The sequence below is a fragment of the Mustela erminea genome, chromosome 13 (assembly GCF_009829155.1).
Source record: "Mustela erminea isolate mMusErm1 chromosome 13, mMusErm1.Pri, whole genome shotgun sequence".
In the NCBI taxonomy this organism is placed as follows: Eukaryota; Metazoa; Chordata; class Mammalia; order Carnivora; family Mustelidae; genus Mustela; species Mustela erminea.
The window spans coordinates 60,938,250-60,957,374 of NC_045626.1; the positions used below are offsets into that span (position 1 = coordinate 60,938,250).

The following is a 19,125-nucleotide window of genomic DNA, read 5'->3' on the forward strand; positions in this document are numbered from 1 at the left end:
TTGCGTTCGGCTCAGTTTTGGGGGGAAGGACTTTCACAGTGCACCCAACCCTTCCGAACACCGAGCTCCTCCTCCGGACCAGCGGAGCGCGGTTTCCTCGCTTCAAATTCAGGGACTAGCGGTCCTCGTCCAATCGTCGGCCTCCTGCCCGCCCCGTCCCTCGTCGCTGTCCAATCCAAGGCCAGCTCCGAGTCCCCGCCCCGTTGCTCGTGCCGCGAACAGCCGTAAACCTCGGGGGCGCGCTGTACGGCCAGTCCGGGTGGCCGAGGGTGCGGGTGTTGCATCTTGCGCACGCGCATTTGCAGAGCTACCGGGACGCCCCCTCCCCTGGACCTTTCTGACCAATTCTCGGCTCCCGCAGCTGGAGTCGCGGGCTTGGTGAGGAGGGGGTCCCTGTGTCTTGACTGCGGTTCGGCAGGGGGCACGCGAACCCTCTTTCCGCAGGCATTTCGGCCGCCGGGCGGATGGGGCAGTAGCGGTTGGTCCAGGGTCGGGCGCGGGGCGCAGGCTCCGGGCCAGGGACTGCGGGGCACTGGCTAGGGTCTGACGGCCTTGCTCCGGCCGCCACGCAGAATTCCGCTCAGTGAGTTTAATTGGGCGCCTCTGAGAGATTGGCTTTTATAGAAACGGGTTTTGATTTTGGGGATAACATCCTGGTAGCCCCCCACCCTCTACCACTTCCTGACTTCTAGGGACCAACGCACTTTGCGCTTTGGTTTGGAGTTTCTTGTTGCAAAGTGCTCTTGACCTGGTTGGTGTTTGCTTCATGTGTGTCGTGATAGGCGGTCTTTTTCTCTTTTTTATCCAAAACTGACCCACGAAGCAAGGTTGTTAACTAAATGTAGAGGGGTCTGCTAGTGTCACCCGGGTATTCACTTTTTGTTTTGGTTTCTGCTAGGCCGCGTTCTCATCTACTCCCAGTACCTTTACTACATTCTTTACATCTGATTTCTTTTTGAAAACAAAAAACAAAACCATGAAAGAAGACAGTGTTTAATATCACTATAGTTTTGATCTCTTTTAATTACAGACTTTGTTTAGTAAAACATGAGGTCCCTTTCGAAGAAGTCTTTTGGAGAACAGCTGTTTTTATGAAAGTATTTCCGTTTGCTGTTACCATTTTGAGGTCATTGGACTGGAGTTTTTACTGCTCCAAAATCAGTTTTTTCACCGAATTTCAGTTTTGTGATCAAAGTTTACGGTAAGCTTTGAAAAGTGATATATTAAATGCCTGCCTAATTACAGATTATTTCTTAGAACACCAAGAGTAAATGATGAATATTAGGGAAGCTTGACAGCATATGCTTTTAAATGTGTTTAACTGTACGTGTAGACTTCCAATTAATGACTACAGTAAATGGTATTTTACATATCCAGAAATGTAATTAAAGCAGTTAAATATTAGTCAATTCAACTGTGAAAATTTGAGGTCTCTACTTTAAGAAAATAGCAAGAGCTATTCCAAAGATGGCTACTTAGTTCAGATATAGTAAAAGAAAAGGTAATGTTACATTTCCTTCACTTTAGGTGATGGAGGAGGGGTGGGTAATGCAATATAGAGGGAATTTAGGGAATTTTTCCTTCTAGGGAAACTTTAGGAATGTGGTATATCCATGGATGGTTTAAACAAGTGTAATCCAGATTAAACAAGTGTAATCCTTTCTGGAAACGAGAAATTAGATATTGGATTACATCTTAAGGAATCTTCCACTGGCTTCTGTTACCCCTGCACCCATAGCCAAGCTCCATCCCAGCCCTTAACACTGTCATAATTAATAGGGAGCATAAGTGATTATAATTGATGAGAGTCATCAACTCCGTGAAGGGGAGCAGCTTTATTTTTGTATTTCCAGAGATAAGTAGAGTGTGTTTCATGGTTTGCGCTTGGTAATGATTGTTGCATGAATGATAATTGCTTAATATCTGAATTTTCTTGGATTTGACTCTAAATAGAGACGAATCCTTAAAGAATTTGGGATATATTTTAATGTGGTTTACATGTCTATAAATGAATGAATAGCTTAGTGATTACAAGATTGGACGTGGGAAGGCAGGCTACTTGGAAGATTTATGCAATAGTTTAGATTAAAAAGCACAAATGAAGGATGGGAATGTGCTCTGTATTGAAATAATTTGAAGACATTCAACAGATTTATTGAGAATTACTCTGGGCAAGGCACTGCTTTAAGTAGAAACTCAGTAGTAAAATACGCCAAGTCCCTGCCCTCATGGAGCTTACATTCTAATATGGAGGAAAAAATTAATTAAATAGGTGAATTATATAACATGCTGGATGGTGGTCAGCACCAGAGAAAAAAGAAAGCAGGGGAAAAAAAGAAAGCTTGGAGTTGATGAAGAAGATTGGTGAGGGAGACCAGACAGACAGATAAGTGGACTTTTACCAAAAACCTGAGAAAAGTGAAGGAGCAAGATGTGAGGTCATGTGGGGCATCAGTGTGCTGAACAGAGGTTAGAGCCAGGGCACAGTCCCTGAAGCTGAAGCCCTGGCAAATCGTGGGGACAGCGGGGGGGGGGGGGGGTTAGGATGGTGAGGATGTAGCAAAAGCAAGGGAGAAGAGTAGAAGAGAATGAGATCAGATCATCCAGCCCTCATTTGGCCATTGTAGGTATTAAGTCTGAATGAGATGGGAAACCAGTGGAGGGTTTTGAGCTAAGGAGTGGCAGTATTTGACTAACTTAGCAGGGATAATTTCAGTGTATGGAGAATAGGCTAGGGGAGGAAGAACGGAGGGGTGGAGATAGTTATGTAAATATAAAGTGTTATATAATATAAAGTGTCTTGTAGTGAGTATCCATGCAGGAGGTAGTGGTGGCTTGACCAAGTGGAGGTAGTGAGAAAATGGCAGGTTCTGTGTATTATTAGGTAAAGACATTGGGATTTGCCTAGGGATTGCTTTTAGGGGGTGTGTGTGTGTTGAGGGGTTGGAGGTGGTGATTAGTAATCAGTAAGGTTTTTGGTGTGAGCAGGTAGAGGATGGATTTGTCATTTTCTCTGTGGGGAAGCTTGAAAAGCAGGATTTTTTGAGTGGGTTGGAAGGAGATGGAATCAAACTTCAGGTTTAGGTGCCTGTTAGATAAAACTAAGTGGAAATGTCTAGTCGGTAGTTGCGTATCTCAGGTTCAGGGAAGAGGTCCAGGCTGGAGATATAAATTTCATATTGTAATTTAAAACTCTGAAACTGAGGGCAGTCACCTAGAGAGGTTGGGTAGGTGGAAGGGGTCCAGGAGCAACCCCTCATACCTTTACTGTATGGCAGTCCAGGAGATGAGGAGGAACCAGCCAAGGAGAAGGAAAAGAAGCAGCCAGTGAGATTGGAGAACCCAGACAGCTGTGTCTTGAAAACCAGTGAAGAATAGATTTCTTCAAGGAAGGAGTACAAATCCCATATTGTTAGGTCAGAGAAGATGGGACTGAAAATTGACTGTGGGGTTATGGGTTTGGCAACAGGGAGCTCAGTGGTGATGTTGGCAAGTGTTTTGATGGGGCAGTAGGATGAGAGCCAGCTTGGCATGGGTCTAGGAGATGACAGGAGTGGAAACAGATGGCGGTAGTGATTCCTTTTGGAGGAGTATGTGGTAAAGGGAGGGCAGGTAGAAGTGGTACAGCTGCAGGGGGACGACAGGGTATGAGACGGGGAAGACTTTTTTAAAAGATGAGGAAATAACAGCATGCTGGTAGGAATGGCTGCACGGAGAAGTTTTGATGATGGATAGAAGGAGGGTAGTCCCTGGAGTGGTTGTCACTGCACTGGTAACGGGTGGGATCAAGTGCAGGTAGAGAGGTGAGCTTCGCACGGGAACCTGGATACTTCACAGTCAGATGCGTTTTATAGCTCTCTAAAAGTCGTAAATATTTTCTGCTCTATAGAGTTAGTTAGCCCATTCTCCCTAATACCGATACTTGAGTGCATTTGTCATTGGCCCCAGCATAGTCCGTCATTGGCCTCTGTCTCACCAGTTGTGGTAGCTCGTTGAATATCCTTTCAGGTGTTAAGCCCTCTCCCTTCCTCTGTCAGGATCAGTCCGTCCCTGGGCTGCAGCATACTGTCCATACTTCCTGATGTACCTTTTAAGACTTTTAGAATCTGACTTCATGGTTTCATTCACTGTGTTTTTTGTACACCCGTTGCCAAAACACATTGAAGCACTTGTCTATTGCCTCCATACACTTAGTACTTGGGGTGGATTTTGGGGTCAGACCCAGGTTTGAATTTTACTAATTGTGCAACCCTGGTATGTTTAGCTAATTTAGTCTCAGTTTGTTTCTTCATTCATAAAGTGGGGTAAATGAGTTAAGGTTGTAATATACAATAAATCTTAATTCTCTTCCACCTTTGCTCATGTTTATTTGTTATCTTTGAGAGCCCCCTCATGTCATACTTGGCCTGTCAAAGTTCTACTCATTTTTCAAGGCAGGGGGCCTATACTCTCTCATTTATTGAGCCTTTCATGATTTAACTTTTTTACTGAATTCCATATAACCCTTATATGATAAACACTGAAGTAATTTTGAGATTGCATCTCCTAAGTACTGTAATCAGGGTTAAGTAGAGCCAGAGTCCAATATGGGCTGGAAGATCTCTCAGTAATACAGATTCTGTGCCAGATGAGTCCTTTGTATTTCCAGAGTAAGTCCTTTGTATACCACTTTCACCATTTTTGTCTTGTCCATGTGCCAGCTCGAATTGATTTAACTTTAATTTTTTCCTTCAATGGACTTCCCTTTTAAAGTAACATTTACTCTTCCTTAAGAATAATTTCTGAAGTTAGGGGCTAGATTTTGCTGGTTTAATTTTTTTTTTTTTTCCTCTTCCATGTTAGAATGAAGTACTTCCTGAAATCATCTGTACATTCCTTCAGTGCTGGGTCTCTGCTTCTTTACTAGACAAGTGTAGCAATTGATATTCTTTGTGATAGTAAACCAAGAGCAAATTAATCTGTGTTATATATTACAAATTTGTTATGTTATTTATAAATAACATTTATGTTATTAGGTTAATTATAAAAAGATTGACATTTGTAGTCTCAGCTGTGAAGTAGCAAAGTATTCTGAGAATTACTTTACCTCCAAATGCTTGTTGATTTTATCCCCTTTGTGCTGTTCCAAGAAAATGATCTATCAGTTTTCTAAAATTTTTGAGACTTTTAATCATTTGGAAAGGTTTTATAGTAGTATTTGATTTTTAAAAAGCTTTTATTGTTGTAGTGAGATGGAAGATTTCCGAGGAATAGCTGAAGAGTCATTTCCAAGCTTTTTAACCAATTCATTATTTGGTAATAGTGAGATTTTGGAAAATGTCACTCTTCCTTCAAATCTTGGCTTGCCTGTTGCTGTTTCAACACTTGCTAGAAATAGATCCAGTGCTGACAACAGGTAAGAACTTTTAGAACACGTGATTTTTTTTTTAAGGTCTAGAAAGCCTGCAATACATTGATACTTCTGTAAAAATTTCTCAGCCAAGGGGCACCTGGGTGACTCAATTGGTTAAGTGTCCCAACTCTTGGCTTTGGCTCAAGTCATGATCTCAGGTCCTGGGATTGAGCCCTGAAGTGGGGTCCACACTCTCCAGGGAGTTGGCTTGGGGATTTTCTCCCTCTGCCTCTCACCCTTGCATGCTTGTGTGGGTACACGTGGCGGGCTCTCTCTCTCTCTCTCTCAAATAATAAATATATTTAAAAAGCTTCTCAGCCAAGCTTGAGCTTTTGCTTTATGTATATTTATATACATAAATTTATATTTATTTATATTTATATATGTAATATGATATGTATATCATATATAAGTATATGATATATGTGTGTGTATATATGGTATATATATTCATATGTATATATAATTGTTATGAAAAACGTATACATTTCCTTACTTTGTTGCCTTAATCAGTAATGGGTGGGTGGATTTGGAACTGAGTACCAGTGACCTTTTGGTCTACTAATTGTTTTCTCTGTTCATAGTGTTTTGGATTTGTATTAGTTCAGCCTTACTGGCAGCCAGTAATTTGAGTTGCATCTCTGTATGTGATGTGTACAGCTTATCCATCTTGTATGATGTGTAAAGTTTGCCCATGCTTAAATAATCTAACTGCTTTCGTGTCCTCCTCCCAACCTGAATGTTTGGTAAGAAGCATTATCTTTACCTTTAGAATGAAGAGTTTAACTCTGAAAACTTTTAGCTTTAAGATTTCTGTGACTCTTTTTTAATACGAACACACCTCATTCTTGACATGTAGATTTTCAGCGCTTTGCACATGAGATGATGGTTTTGAATACTGGGGGCCCTATTTATTTTTATCCCCTAGCAATTGGTTTTATAGTCCTGTGGTCCTAATGTCATGGTGAATTTTAAATATGCATAATGTAACTTTTAACAAAACAAATTTTTTTTGTATGTGTGTAGGTATTCTGATATCCAGGCATCTTATTTAGTAGAAGGGAAGTTTTCAGTTCCATCTGAATCATCTCCCAGCAGCCAGAGTGAAGGTGACCCAAGAGAGAAGTTACAACTTAGCTTCCAGGATGATGAGTAAGTTCATACCTTCATTTTGTTTTTGCCACGTTAAAAGCAGGCCTCACTTAGTCTTATGGAAAATGAAAGTGTGACTATGTCTCTGAATAAGTCTAATTATAAGAATCTTCTTAAGAGTTTTCTTTATATGTTTTTTAGTCTTTCAGAATACCTTTTCTCATTCCAAAAGTAATATAAGCTTATTTAAAAAAGTAGAAAATGCAAAGAATTGTAAGGAAGATGCTAAGTCTATAGTCTTACTAACTAGAGAATAGTCACTGGGGCACCTGACTGGCTCAGTCTGCAGAGCATGTAACCTTTGATCTCCGGGTTTTAAGGTTAAGCCCTACACTGGGTATAGAGATTACTTAAAAATAAGATCTTCAAAAAAGTAAGAGAGAAGAGTCATTGATTATCTATTTATAGTCTTCCAGACTGCTTGCTTGCTTTCTTTTTAAAGATTTTATTTATTTGACAGAGCAGGAGCAGGGGAAGGGGCAGATGGATAAGCAGACTCCCCGCTGAGTACCAAGACTGACACAGGGCTTGATCCCAGGACTCTGAGATCATGATCTGAGTTGAAGGCAGATGCTTAACCAACGGAACCATCCAGGAGCCCCTTCCAGACTTTTCTATGCATCTATACATGTACATACTAAGTTGTGTTTTGTTTTGTTTTTTTTTTTTTACAAATAGGGGATTGAACTGTATTTACTATTTATAACTTTTTTTAAAAGATTTTATTTATTTATTTGACAGACAGAGATCACAAGTAGGCAGAGAAGCAGGCAGAGAGAGAGGGGGAAGCAGGCTCCCCGCTGAGCAGAGAGCCCGATGTGGGGCTGGATCCCAGGACCCTGAGATCATGACCTGAGCCGAAGGCGGAGGCTTAACCCACTGAGCCACCCAGGCGCCGCCATACTATTTATAACTATAAAAAATTAGTGTATTATGCTCATCTTTCAATTATAATTAATGTAGATATATGTTGTGTTAATGGCTGCACTACGTTAGACATTTAGAGTATTGGAATTTTGCTATTACAAATTTATTGAAATTTACTCATTTGCATACCTAGCAAATTATTGTATTTAGATAAATTCCTAGGATTGAAATTGCTGAGTTAATATTTAAAGATTGCTACGAAGCAGCACATTGCTCTTTAGAAGATTTGTTCCACTTTATACTCCCACTAGAAGATGTACATGAGAAAGCCTTCTCTGAGCCCTCCCCAACATTTGGTGGTATTATTTTTAATCCTTGAATTTAGAAGTAAAAAAAATTGTACACATGCATAAATGCATAGAAGAAAATCTGGAGGGCTATAAACCAAAATGTAAATGGTAGTTATCTCTTGATGGTGGTATTACAGGCATTCTTAAAGTTTCTGTGTTTGAATTCATAATAGAGTATTTATGGAATTGAACATACTTTAATGTTTATTCATTACTTATATTTTTGTTGTGAATTGCCTCTTGGTAACATTTGGATATAAGCACTTTCTATATATTAAAGATGTTAACTCTTTGAATACTCATTCATTCCATGTGTATTTTTGACCGCGTGCCTACTATGTGCCAGGTACTTCTCTAAGTACTTGGGAAATACCAGAACAGACATTAAAACAAAAAGACATTAAAAATATACCAGTTTTATAGTATATTTGAAGGGAAAAGTGCTAGGAAAAAAACAGAACATGATAAGGAGGGTAAATGGGTAAGCTGAAGGAAATGCTCAGTGTGGGTCTCATTGAGGGAGGTGTAAATCTGAGTGAAGACTTGAAGGACGCAGTTAGCCATGTGGACATTAGGAGGAAGAGGACTTCAGGTGGAGGCTGCACAAGTGTAGAGGCACTAAGGTCAGAGCATACCTGTGTTCAAACAGCAGGAAGGAGGCTGCCATGGGGTGAGCAAGATTTTGAAAGAGGTGGAAACCATTGAAGGATTATGTTTTAGAAGGTTCACTCTGGCTACAGTGGGGTGAACAGACTGTTGGGAGGCAAGTCTGGAAACAGGAAGACCCCTTAGAAGGTTGGATTATCAAAGTAGAGAGGTAGATGGAGAACAGAAGAGCACCAGGGCCTCATGTCAGTACACTTCATTGTTAAGTTGAGGAGAGGAGGAGAGACATGGAGGCTAAAGATTAGTGACTGGAGGTTGGGCAGACAACAAAGTGTTTCAGAAGCCACAGAAAGAACATATGTAAAAGAAGAGAGAGGGATCCAGTGTGTCAAATAAAATGAGGACTAAGAAGTGAACATTGGAATTCGCGTAGGTTTGGTCATTGGGAACCCTGATAAGTGGTTTTGATGGAAGTAGGAGGAGGCAAGTAGTGTAGGAGAATGAGTTTAGGAGAGAATGGGAGGTTCATTTTGGACATGGTGAGTTTGCTGCAAAAGGAAACCAAAAAATGGGGCTGTGATAACTGATGAGTATAGTGTGTCAAGAGAAGTTTTTCTTTTTTCTTTTGTGGTGGGAGAGGTTACTGCAAGTTTATGTAGTAATAGGAAAGATCTGGAATAGGAAAATCTGATTATGTAGAAAGAAGAGAATTGCTAGAGCAACACTTCTACAAAAATAAGAGGCGAGGAACTAATGTGTCATGGAAGGAATGACTAGAGAGGTAAGACCATGGATAATTCCTCTGTATTAACCAGTGGGAAGGCAGAATGTATGGGTACATGTCCTGGTAAGAATCTGAGGAAGTTGTCTTTTCAGTGCTTAGTGTCTCTCAGTGCAGTGGGAGACATGACATCAACTCAGGGTAGAGGAGCAGTAGAGAGATGTAAACAGTCATGGGCATGTGGGAGGGGAGGAGAGAGGAAAATAGTGGCATTGTCAGACAGCATCAGGAGGCCCACTCAGGGGTCATGGTCATGAATTTATTGTGATTGTGATGTTATCTCCAACCACATTCAGCTATAGGGGTGCTGGCAGGGTGTGAGGAGAGAGTTAGGTTTAACTAGGCTTATAGTTTGATGAAAGCAGTGAGGGATGAGGAAGCTGAGGTGTGTGATGATTGGCCATCTGATTAGGTTAAGGAAGAGGAGAGGATAGTAGAATGGCAAGGGAGTGTGAGATGTGGGGATATGAGTGGATTGGGGGCTTGGGTTACAGCAGAGGGTTATAGAGTTGAGGTACTAAGGCAGGTGCTGTGAAGGGTCATAGGTGACTCTAGGCTAGGAGACTTTAGTGAGGATGATCTGGAAGTTGTACTGAGGGGACATGGTGATGGAAATACCCATTCCATCTCCACACCCAGTGATTCCAAGGCTGTGAGAGAGATGGATAGTCCTCACTTGCCAGTGTTTAAGGGAGGCAGTGTCCTCACAGGACATCCAGGTTTTCCATAAAGCAGTGAGGTGAAAGGGATATTCATAGGAAGGGTTCAGGAATAGATTTTGCTGATTCAGCATTGATTTGTTGTGCTGGGTAGGGGGAGTATCCTTGTGGATCTTTGTCAGTGGTAAGGAGTCCTGGGCTTATTGAAGGGCATCATGAAGTTAGTGCCACTGAACTGATGTTGGCAATGAGACATTAGACATGGGGGGAGGGGAGGAGACTATCGGAAGTAATTCTTGACTCTTTGATGTGGGCCAGGAGATCTGGGAAGTGGTCTTGTTGATCCCTGTTAAAGGAAGATAGAAGACCTGGTAAGGTGGAGTCCTACATGCAGTGTACTGGCCTCACTCTAGACTTTCATTGGGTAGAGGTGAGTGCTTTGGGGCTGCTCCTTGCCCCCACTGAGTAGTCTAAAGATCTGGGTTGTTAGTCTGAGAGCCTGGACTTCCTGTGGGCTGCTTGTGATGGTGGGTGCACAGCCTGCAGAGGTATGCTCTTATCGTGTGAAGGATGGCTTCTGTGGCTCCTTCTGGGGGAGGGTGGAATTTATGTTTTTAAAATATCCTTATTCTAACTTTGGAATTAATGAATATTTTAGCTGAGGATAGGATTTAAAGATAAAAATAACTTTCACAAAATTTTGAAGGCACTGCTACAGTGTGAGAAGCCTGATGTCATTCTGATACTTGACCATTTGTATCTGAACTTTTTTCTCTCTGGAAACCCTTAGAATCCTCCCTGAGTCCATACCCCCAACCAAATTCTAATTGGCATCAATCCAGAGATTTGTATGCTTTAGTTCTAGGTAATTATTATTACTTTGGTATTTTTCTATTTTCTTTCTTTCTGGGACTGCTGTTTTAGATTGCCTGGGCTGATCTATTTCGATTATTTTTTTCCTTTTTTGTTTTTGTTTTTCTTTTGTTTCAGTGCAAATAGGCAGTGTTCTAGATAAAGTTCCTAATTTTTTCCCTACCCTTCTATTAAATCATTTGGCAGTCATAATTTTGAGAGCTCTTTTTTCTGAACTTTTCATTTTTTTTTTTATAATAGCTCCTTTTTGTGGATATAATAGCGACTTCAATGTTTTCTGAGAATTCTAATTGAGATTTTTCAAAGTTCTATAAATTATCCTTGTGTCTGGGGTTGTTTACTTTGTTCATCTTTATTTTTATCTCTCAAGCTGCTCCTTCTCCTGCATCTGATTTATGGCTGTCTTCTAGGTTGCTAGTGTGGGCTAGTGGGTATCCAGATCTCATTTCTCTTAGGTCTTCATGCAAGCTCATGGCCAGCTTCACTTTACAGATTCCATGCTGGGTGTTTAATGCTGCTGTCACCACCGTAGCTTCATTCTGCACAGGCGTTTCATATGCGTTCCTAGAAGAGCCTTCCTAGGTGTACAGCGACATGTTGACACTGCTGTTTTGTTTGTGTGGGCTGGGGAGCGAGAGTGGAGCACTGCCCAGCACGGGCACCTGATAAACTTTCAGTCATCCCTTTCCTTTGGACTCTCTCCTGTCCTCCTTCCTACTGTAGTCAGGAAACATTTCTGCAGTTCTTCCTGGCAGATTTGTTTTCTGCTTCCGGGCCCTTTTGTTCTTGTTCTGGACCATGCTTTTGTTTCTCCTGCATATCCCATCTGCTGTTCAGATTCTAGAATCTGAGATAAGCTTGGGCTAGGACTGGTGGCTCTCATACAGATTGCTTCACTTTTTTTTTTTTTTTTTTTTTTAGATTTTATTTATTTATTTGAGAGAGAGAGAGAGAGAAAGAGCACAAGCAGAGGGAGCAGGGGTAGGGGAAGGAGGGAGCAGGCTCCCTGCTGAGCAGAGAGCCCCATGCGGGGCTCGATCCCAGGACCCTGGGATCATGACCTGACCTGAAGGCAGAGGCTTTAACCCACTGAGCCACCCAGGCGCCCCAAGATTGCTTCACTTTTATAGAGGTTCTTTATTGTCTTTTTCATGCACTCCTAGAAGTTACTCTTGCCACTTATTTGAAGCTTATTTGACTTAATATTTGACTTAATTTGAGGAATTTTGATGGGCTAATAAGAACAAGTAATAGCTATAGTTTTGAGGACATGGATTTAGGGGAGGTGGTTAATTTAACTGGCTCTGTTATAAAGTTCTAATGGTCACGCTACAGTTGACCCTTGAACTGCATGGTCCACTTACATGCAGATTTGTTTCAGTAAATACATAGTGCTAAAAGTATATTTTCTCTTATGATTTTCTTTTTTTTTTTTTTAAAGATTTTATTTATTTATTTGACAGAGAGAGATCACAAGTAGGCAGAGACACAGGCAGAGAGAGAGAGAGGAGAAAGCAGGCTCCCTGCTGAGCAGAGAGCCCGATGCGGGACTCGATCCCAGGACCCTGAGATCATGACCTGAGCCGAAGGCAGCGGCTTAACCCACTGAGCCACCCAGGCGCCCATCTTATGATTTTCTTAATAACATGTTCTTTAGCTTTATTATAAGAAATAGCATGTAATCGGGCGCCTGGGTGGCTCAGTGGGTTAAGCCGCTGCCTTCGGCTCAGGTCATGATCTCAGGGTCCTGGGATCGAGTCCCGCATCGGGCTCTCTGCTCAGCAGGGAGCCTGCTTCCTCCTCTCTCTCTCTCTCTGCCTGCCTCTCTGCCTACTTGTGATCTCTCTCTGTCAAATAAATAAATAAAATCTTTAAAAAAAAAAAAAAAAAAAAAAAGAAATAGCATGTAATATATATACATATATATATGTAAATATGTATATATACACAAAGTGTGTGTTAATTAACTGTATATGTTATTTGTAAGGCTTCCAGTCAACAGTAGTTCAATTAAGTAGTTAAGTTTTGGGGGAGTCAGAAGTTAGACGTGGATTTCCAATTATGCAGGAGGTCAGTGCCCCAACCCCCATCTTGTTCAAGGGTAAAGTGCACATGCTTTTCTTGGAGTGGGGGGGCTTTGAAATATGTAATTAACCTAAATTTCATGACTTTTTTATTTATTTCATGTCACCATTTTGCTTCCCCACCACCTTTTTTTTTTCTTTTTTAATATGTCACCTAGGGACCTTTACTGTCTTTATTTTCCCTTTTATATTCTCATTTATTTGAAATATAGTTGACATATAACATATTAGTTTCAGTTGTGCAACGTAATGATTTGATATTTGTATATACTGCAAAATGATCACCACAATAAGTCTAGTTAATATTGGTCACCTTACATAGTTGCAGAAATTTTTTTTCTTAAGATGAGAACTTCTAAGATTTACTCTTGTAACTTTCAGATATGCAGCACAGTGTAATTACCTGTAGTCACGATGCTATACATTATATCCATGACTTACTTATTTTATATCTGGAAGTTTGTACCTTTTGACCCCCTTCACCTGTTTCTCCTGCCACGATCCCCTACCTCTGGAACCATTATTCTATCTGTGAGGTTAGTTTTTTGTTCTTATTTTTAGATTCTGCATATAAATAGATTATGTGGTATTTGTCTTTCTCTGTCTTACGTACCATAATGCCCTTTAAGTCTATCCATGTTACTGCACATGGTAAGATTTCCTTTTTTTGTGGCTGAATAATACCCCATCGTGTATATATACAACATTTTTTTTTTTTAAAGATTTTATTTGTTGATTTGACAGACAGAGATCACAAGCAGACAGAGAGGCAGGCAGAGAGAGAGAGAGGGAAGCAGGCTCCCTGCTGAGCAGAGAGCCCGATGCGGGACTCGATCCCAGGACCCTGAGATCATGACCTGAGCCGAAGGCAGCGGTTTAACCCACTGAGCCACCCAGGCGTCCCAACATTTTTTTTATTCATCTGTCAGATACTTAGCTTGTTTCCCTCTTGGCTATTGTAAATAGTGCTGCAGTGAACGTGGAGGTGCCATATATCTTTTTGAGTTAAGGCTTCAGTTTTTTTGGATGAATACTCTGATGTGGGATTGCTGGATCATATAGTAGTTTTATTTTTAATTTTTGAAGAACCTCCATATGGTTTTCCATAGTGACTGCACCAGTTTACATTCCCAGTTCACATCTCAGCACTGCACATCCTCACCAATACTTGTTATTTCTTGTCTTTTAAATTTTTTAATTTTAATTTATTTTTAAAAATATTTTATTTATTTGTCAGAGAGAGAGTGTGTGTGTGCACAAGCAGGGGGAGCAGGAGAGGGAGAAGTAGACTCCCCGCTGAACAGGAAGCCCAATGTGGGGCTCAATCCCGGGACCCTGGGATCATGACCTGAGTCTAAGGCAGATGCTTCACCGACTGAGCCACCCAAGAGGCATCCCTCTTGTCTTTTTTATAATGATTATTACAACAGGTGTTAGGTGATGTCTCGTTATTGTTCTGATTTGCATTTCCCTGATGATTAGTGACATTGAACACCTTTTTTTTTTTTTTAATTTTTATTTATTTATTTGACAGAAATCACAAGTAGGCAGAGAGGCAGGCGGAGGGGGGGCGGGAGGCAGTCTCTCTGCCGAGCCGAGGGCCCGATGCGGGGCTCAATTCCAGGACCCTGGGATCAGGACCTGAGCTGAAGGCAGAGATTTTAACCCACTGAGCCACCCAGGGACTCCAAACATCTTTTCATGTACCTGTTGGTCATCTGTCTGTCTTCTTTGGAAAAATATTCAGATCTGCCCATTTTTTAATCCTGTTGTCTGCTTGTTTGCTTTTTGTTTTTGTTTTTGATATTGAGTCGTATGAGTTCTTTATATATTTTGGATATTAACCCTTTATCAGATACGATTCGCAAATATTTTCTCCCATTCTGTAGACTGTCTTCATTTTTTCAGTTTCCTTTGTTGTGCACATCCCCACACTCTTCTTTATCATACAACTTTGTATCCACTTACAGTCTTTCCACCGACCTCTATCCTCTCTTTTACTCAGCTTCTGTTTGATTGGGATGAAACTTTCCTATATCAACCTATGAATGCACCTTTGGATTGAACTGTTGGTAATGGCTTTCTATGTGTTACAACCCCAGTACAGACATGGAGAAACTGGGAGGTAAATTACAGTTGGGAGTTGCCTCAGGCAAAGAGGGTTAGCACTCGGAATATGTGAAAGGACTATCTTTTCATCCATCCTGGTCAGATTTAAGCTTGGCCCTAGATAGCAGTTTGTCAGATGATGGCTTTATTGCATTTAGAGGCATTTTTCTAAAAAGTTCATCCCTACCCCTTCTCTTGCTGGCAGAAGGCTGTGATGAGCTGCATGAGACCCACGAGCTTTTGCTGAAGATTGGGAGGAAAATTGTCTTTAAGGAAAAACATTGTCATCCAAGTATAAAACAATAGAGATACAAAGATGAGGACAAAGCCAGTGGCAGGGGCTAAAAGTAAAACTTTTAAAGCATTTCATAATTCAGAGAATCAGCTTTTTGGCATATATACTAGTGTCCTTTAAGTCTTCTTTGTTTTTAGAAAGCTGAGTTTTTCTCCATATATGATAGATTCAGAGATACTTACTTAGGAAAGAATAAAACCCCTCATTTTATCACTTGAGAGGCAGGATAGCAATATGATACTGTATTTGATTTTGGTAGACTGTATCTCTGGACCCAAGATGGTCTGCAGTCCCCAGGGCACCTACAGTGGAGCCAGCTGTAGTGTCTGGCTGGTCCTTGAAATTTTTCTTTCCACTGCATCCATTTTTTTCTTTTTGTGATATTAAATACATAACTGGTTAATGAATATTTTATTGATTTACCCAAGGTAACTAACATTTAATCATTCTGTTCCCTACTGGAAAGTTCTGTCTCTAAGAAAAAGAACCATAGAGAAAGTCAACATTTGTCAGATGCTGTTCTTGAAGAGTCTGCTTTGCAAAGTGATATAGCAAGAACAGAAGAGGAGCAGGCTAAAACTGCAAAACGCTTTCAGAGCCAAGACCCTTTTGATAAGATTTCACCACTGGAACAAGTGCAAGGTACTGAACTTATAGAAATTACTTTTAGAAATTACTGCGTAATGTATATATTTCAGTTTCCTTTCTGATTTGTCTATCTTTGTTATTTATCTTAAGCTACAGTATGGTAAACTGAAAGACACTTAAGGTTTGGCATTTACCTATTAATATTTTTATAGGAAATGGTGTCTTGATTAATCTTTTTATTTAAAAATTTTTTTTGGTATTAACATATAATGTATTTTTGTTTCGGGGTACAGGTCTGTGATTCATCAGTCTTACACAATACATAGTGCTCACCACAACACAAACCCTCCCCAGTGTTCATCCCCCGGCCACCCCATCCCTCCCACCCCCTCCACTCCAGCAACCCTCACTTTGCTGAAGGTTATTAAGAGTCTCTGATTGACTTGTTTCGCTTAGCATAGTACCCTCTAGTTCTCTCCACATTGTAGCAAATGGCAAGATTTAATTTTTTTTAATGGCTGCATAATATTCCACTGTATGTCTGTATATCCCATCTTTATCCATTCATCTGTTGGGGGACATTGGGCTCTTTCCATAGTTTGGCTATTGTGGACATTGCTGCCATAAACATTGGGGTATAGGTGCCCCTTCAGATTACTACATTTGTATCTTTGTGTTAAACACCCAGTAGTGCAATTGTTTGGTCATAGGGTAGCTCTATTTTCAGCTTTTCGAGGAACCTCCATACTGTTCTCCAGAGTGGCTGCACCGGCTTGCATTCCTACCGCATTCCCACCAACAGTGTAGGAGGGTTACCCTTTCTCTGCATCCTCGTCAACATTTGTCGTTTCCAGACTTGTTAATTTTAGCCATCCTGACTGGTGTGAGGTGGTATCATTGTGGTTTTGATTTCTATTTCCCTGATGCCAAGTGATGTTGAGCACTTTCTCATGTGTCTGTCTGTTGACCATTTGGATATCTTCTTTGCAGAAATGTCTGTTCATGTCTTCTTCCCATTTTTATTTTATTTTATTTTTTTTATTTTTTATTTTTTTATTTTTTTTAAAGATTTTATTTATTCATTTGACAGAAAGAAATCACAAGTAGATGGAGAGGCAGGCATAGAGAGAGAGGGAAGCAGGCTCTCCGCTGAGCAGAGAGAGCCCGATGCGGGACTCGATCCCAGGACTCTGAGATCATGACCTGAGCCGAAGGCAGCGGCTTAACCCACTGAGCCACCCAGGCGCCCCCCCATTTTTATTTTTAAAAAAGATTTTATTTATCCACTTGTCAGAGATAGCACAAGCAGGGGGAGCAGCAGGCAGAATGAGAGGGAGAGGCACACTCCCTGTTGAGCAAGGAGCCTAATGCAGGACTTGATCCCAGGACCTTTGGATCATGACCTGAGCCATCCAGGCATCCTGACTTCTGCACATTTCTTGATTGGAATTTTTTTGTTTTTTGGTGTTGAGTTTGATAAGTTCCTTATGGATTTTGGATACTAGCCCTTTATCTTATATGTCATTTGCAAATATCTTCTCCCATTCTGTAAGTTGTCTTTTGGATTTGTTGACTATTTACTTTGCTGTACAAAAGCTTTTTATCTTGATGAAGTCCCAATAGTTCATTTTTACCCTTGTTTCCCTTGCCTTTGGCTGTATGTCTAAGAAGTTCCCACAGCTAAGGTCGAAGAGGTTGCTGCCTGTGTTCTCCTCGAGGATTTTGATGGATTCCTGTCTCACAGTTAGGACTTTGAGCCATTTTGAGTCTGTTTTTGTGTATGGTGAGAGGAGATGGTCCAGTTTCTTTCTTCTGCATGTGGCTGTCCAATTTTCCCAACACCATTTGTTGAAGAGACTGTCTTTTTCCATTGGGTATTCTTTCCTGCTTTGTCAAAGAATACTTGACCATAGAGTTTAGGGTCCATTTCTGAGTTCTCTGTTCTGTTGCATTGATCTGTGTGTCTGTCTTTTTGGCAAGACCATGCTCTCTTTATGGATCACAGCTTTGGAATAGAACTTGAAGTCTGGAACAGTTATGTCACCAGCTTTGGTTTTCTTTTTCAGCATTCCTCTGGCTATCTGGGGTTTTCTGGTTCCATACAAATTTTATGATTGTTTGTTCCAGCACTTGAAAAAAGTTGATGGTATGTTGATAGGGATTTCATTACCTCTGTAGATTGCTCTAGGTAGCATAGACGTTTTTACAATATTTGTTCCTTTGATCCATGAGCATGGAACGTTTTTCCATTTCTTTGTGTCTTCCTCAATTTCTTTCATGAGTACTCTATAGTTTTCTGAGTACAGATTCTTTGCCTCTTTGGTAAGATTTATTCCTATGTATCTTATAATTTCGGATACAATTGTAAATGGGATCGACTCCTTAATTTCTCTTTCTTCTGTCTCATTTTTGGTATATAGAAATGCAACTGATTTCTGTGCATTGATTTTATATCCTGCTACTTTGCTGAATTACTGTATGAGTTCTAGCAATTTTGGATTAGAATGTTTTGGGTTTTCCACCTGTAGTGTCATATCATCTGCAAAGAGTTAGAGTTTGACTACTTTGCCTGTCTGGATGCCTTTTACTTCTTTTTGTTGTCTGATTGCTGAGGATAGGACTTCTGGTACTATGTTGAATAAGCAGTGGTGATAGTGGACATCGCTGCCGTGTTCCTGATCTTAGGGGAAAAGCTCTCAGTTTTTCCCATTGAGAATTATATTCGCTGTGGGCTTTTCGTATATGGATTTTATGATATTGAGATATGTTCCCTCTATCCCTACACTGTGAAGAGTTTTAATCAAGAAAGGATGCTGTACTTTGTCAAATAATTTTTTCTGCATCTGGAAGGATGATACGATTCTTGTACTTTCTTTGATTAGTGTATTGTATCACAGTCGTTGGTTTGCAGATGTTGAGCCAATCTTCAACCCAGGAATGAATCCCACTTTGTCATGGTGAAAAATCCTTTCAGTGTACTGTTGGATCCTGTTGGCTAATATTTTGGTGAGAATTTTTGCATCCGTGTTCATCAGGGATATTGGTCTGTAATTCTCCTTTTTAGTAGGGTCTTTGTCTGGTTTTGGGGTCAAGGTAATGCTGGATTCATAAAATGTGTTTGGAAATTTTCCTTCCATTCCTATTTTTTGAAACAGCTTCAGAAGAATAAGTATTAATTCTTCTTTAAATGTTATGGTAGAATTCTCCTGGGAAGCCATCTGGCCTTGGGCTCTTGTTTGTTGGGGCGTTTTTGATTACTGTTTCCATTTCCTTGCCAGTTATGGATCTGTTGGTTTTCTGTTTCTTCGTGGTTCAGTTTTGGTGGTTTATTCTTTTCTAGGAATGCATCCATTTCTTCCAGATTGCCTA

At 40.6% G+C, this 19,125-nt stretch overlaps 1 protein-coding gene across 8 annotated transcripts in view; it reads left to right on the forward strand.

The window, feature by feature from the left end:
- The first annotated feature begins 268 nt into the window (after positions 1-268).
- The window catches only part of CEP192 (centrosomal protein 192), a 133,730-nt gene continuing 114,873 nt past the window's right edge, over positions 269-19,125 (forward strand). For 5 of the 8 annotated variants that reach the window (XR_004278327.1, XM_032311492.1, XM_032311493.1 and 2 more), the window contains exons 1-5: positions 269-378; positions 1,031-1,201; positions 5,228-5,395; positions 6,419-6,544; positions 15,635-15,810. Coding sequence is in view for 4 of the 8 variants with exons in the window: in XM_032311492.1 (XP_032167383.1) it covers positions 1,092-1,201; positions 5,228-5,395; positions 6,419-6,544; positions 15,635-15,810 (580 nt within the window). In the remaining 4 variants the exon portion in view is untranslated. Of the gene's footprint in view, positions 379-1,030; positions 1,202-5,227; positions 5,396-6,418; positions 6,545-7,390; positions 9,534-10,125; positions 10,238-15,634; positions 15,811-19,125 lie in introns of those variants that run through there. The other 3 variants (XM_032311494.1, XM_032311497.1, XM_032311495.1) reach the window with 3 other exon arrangements.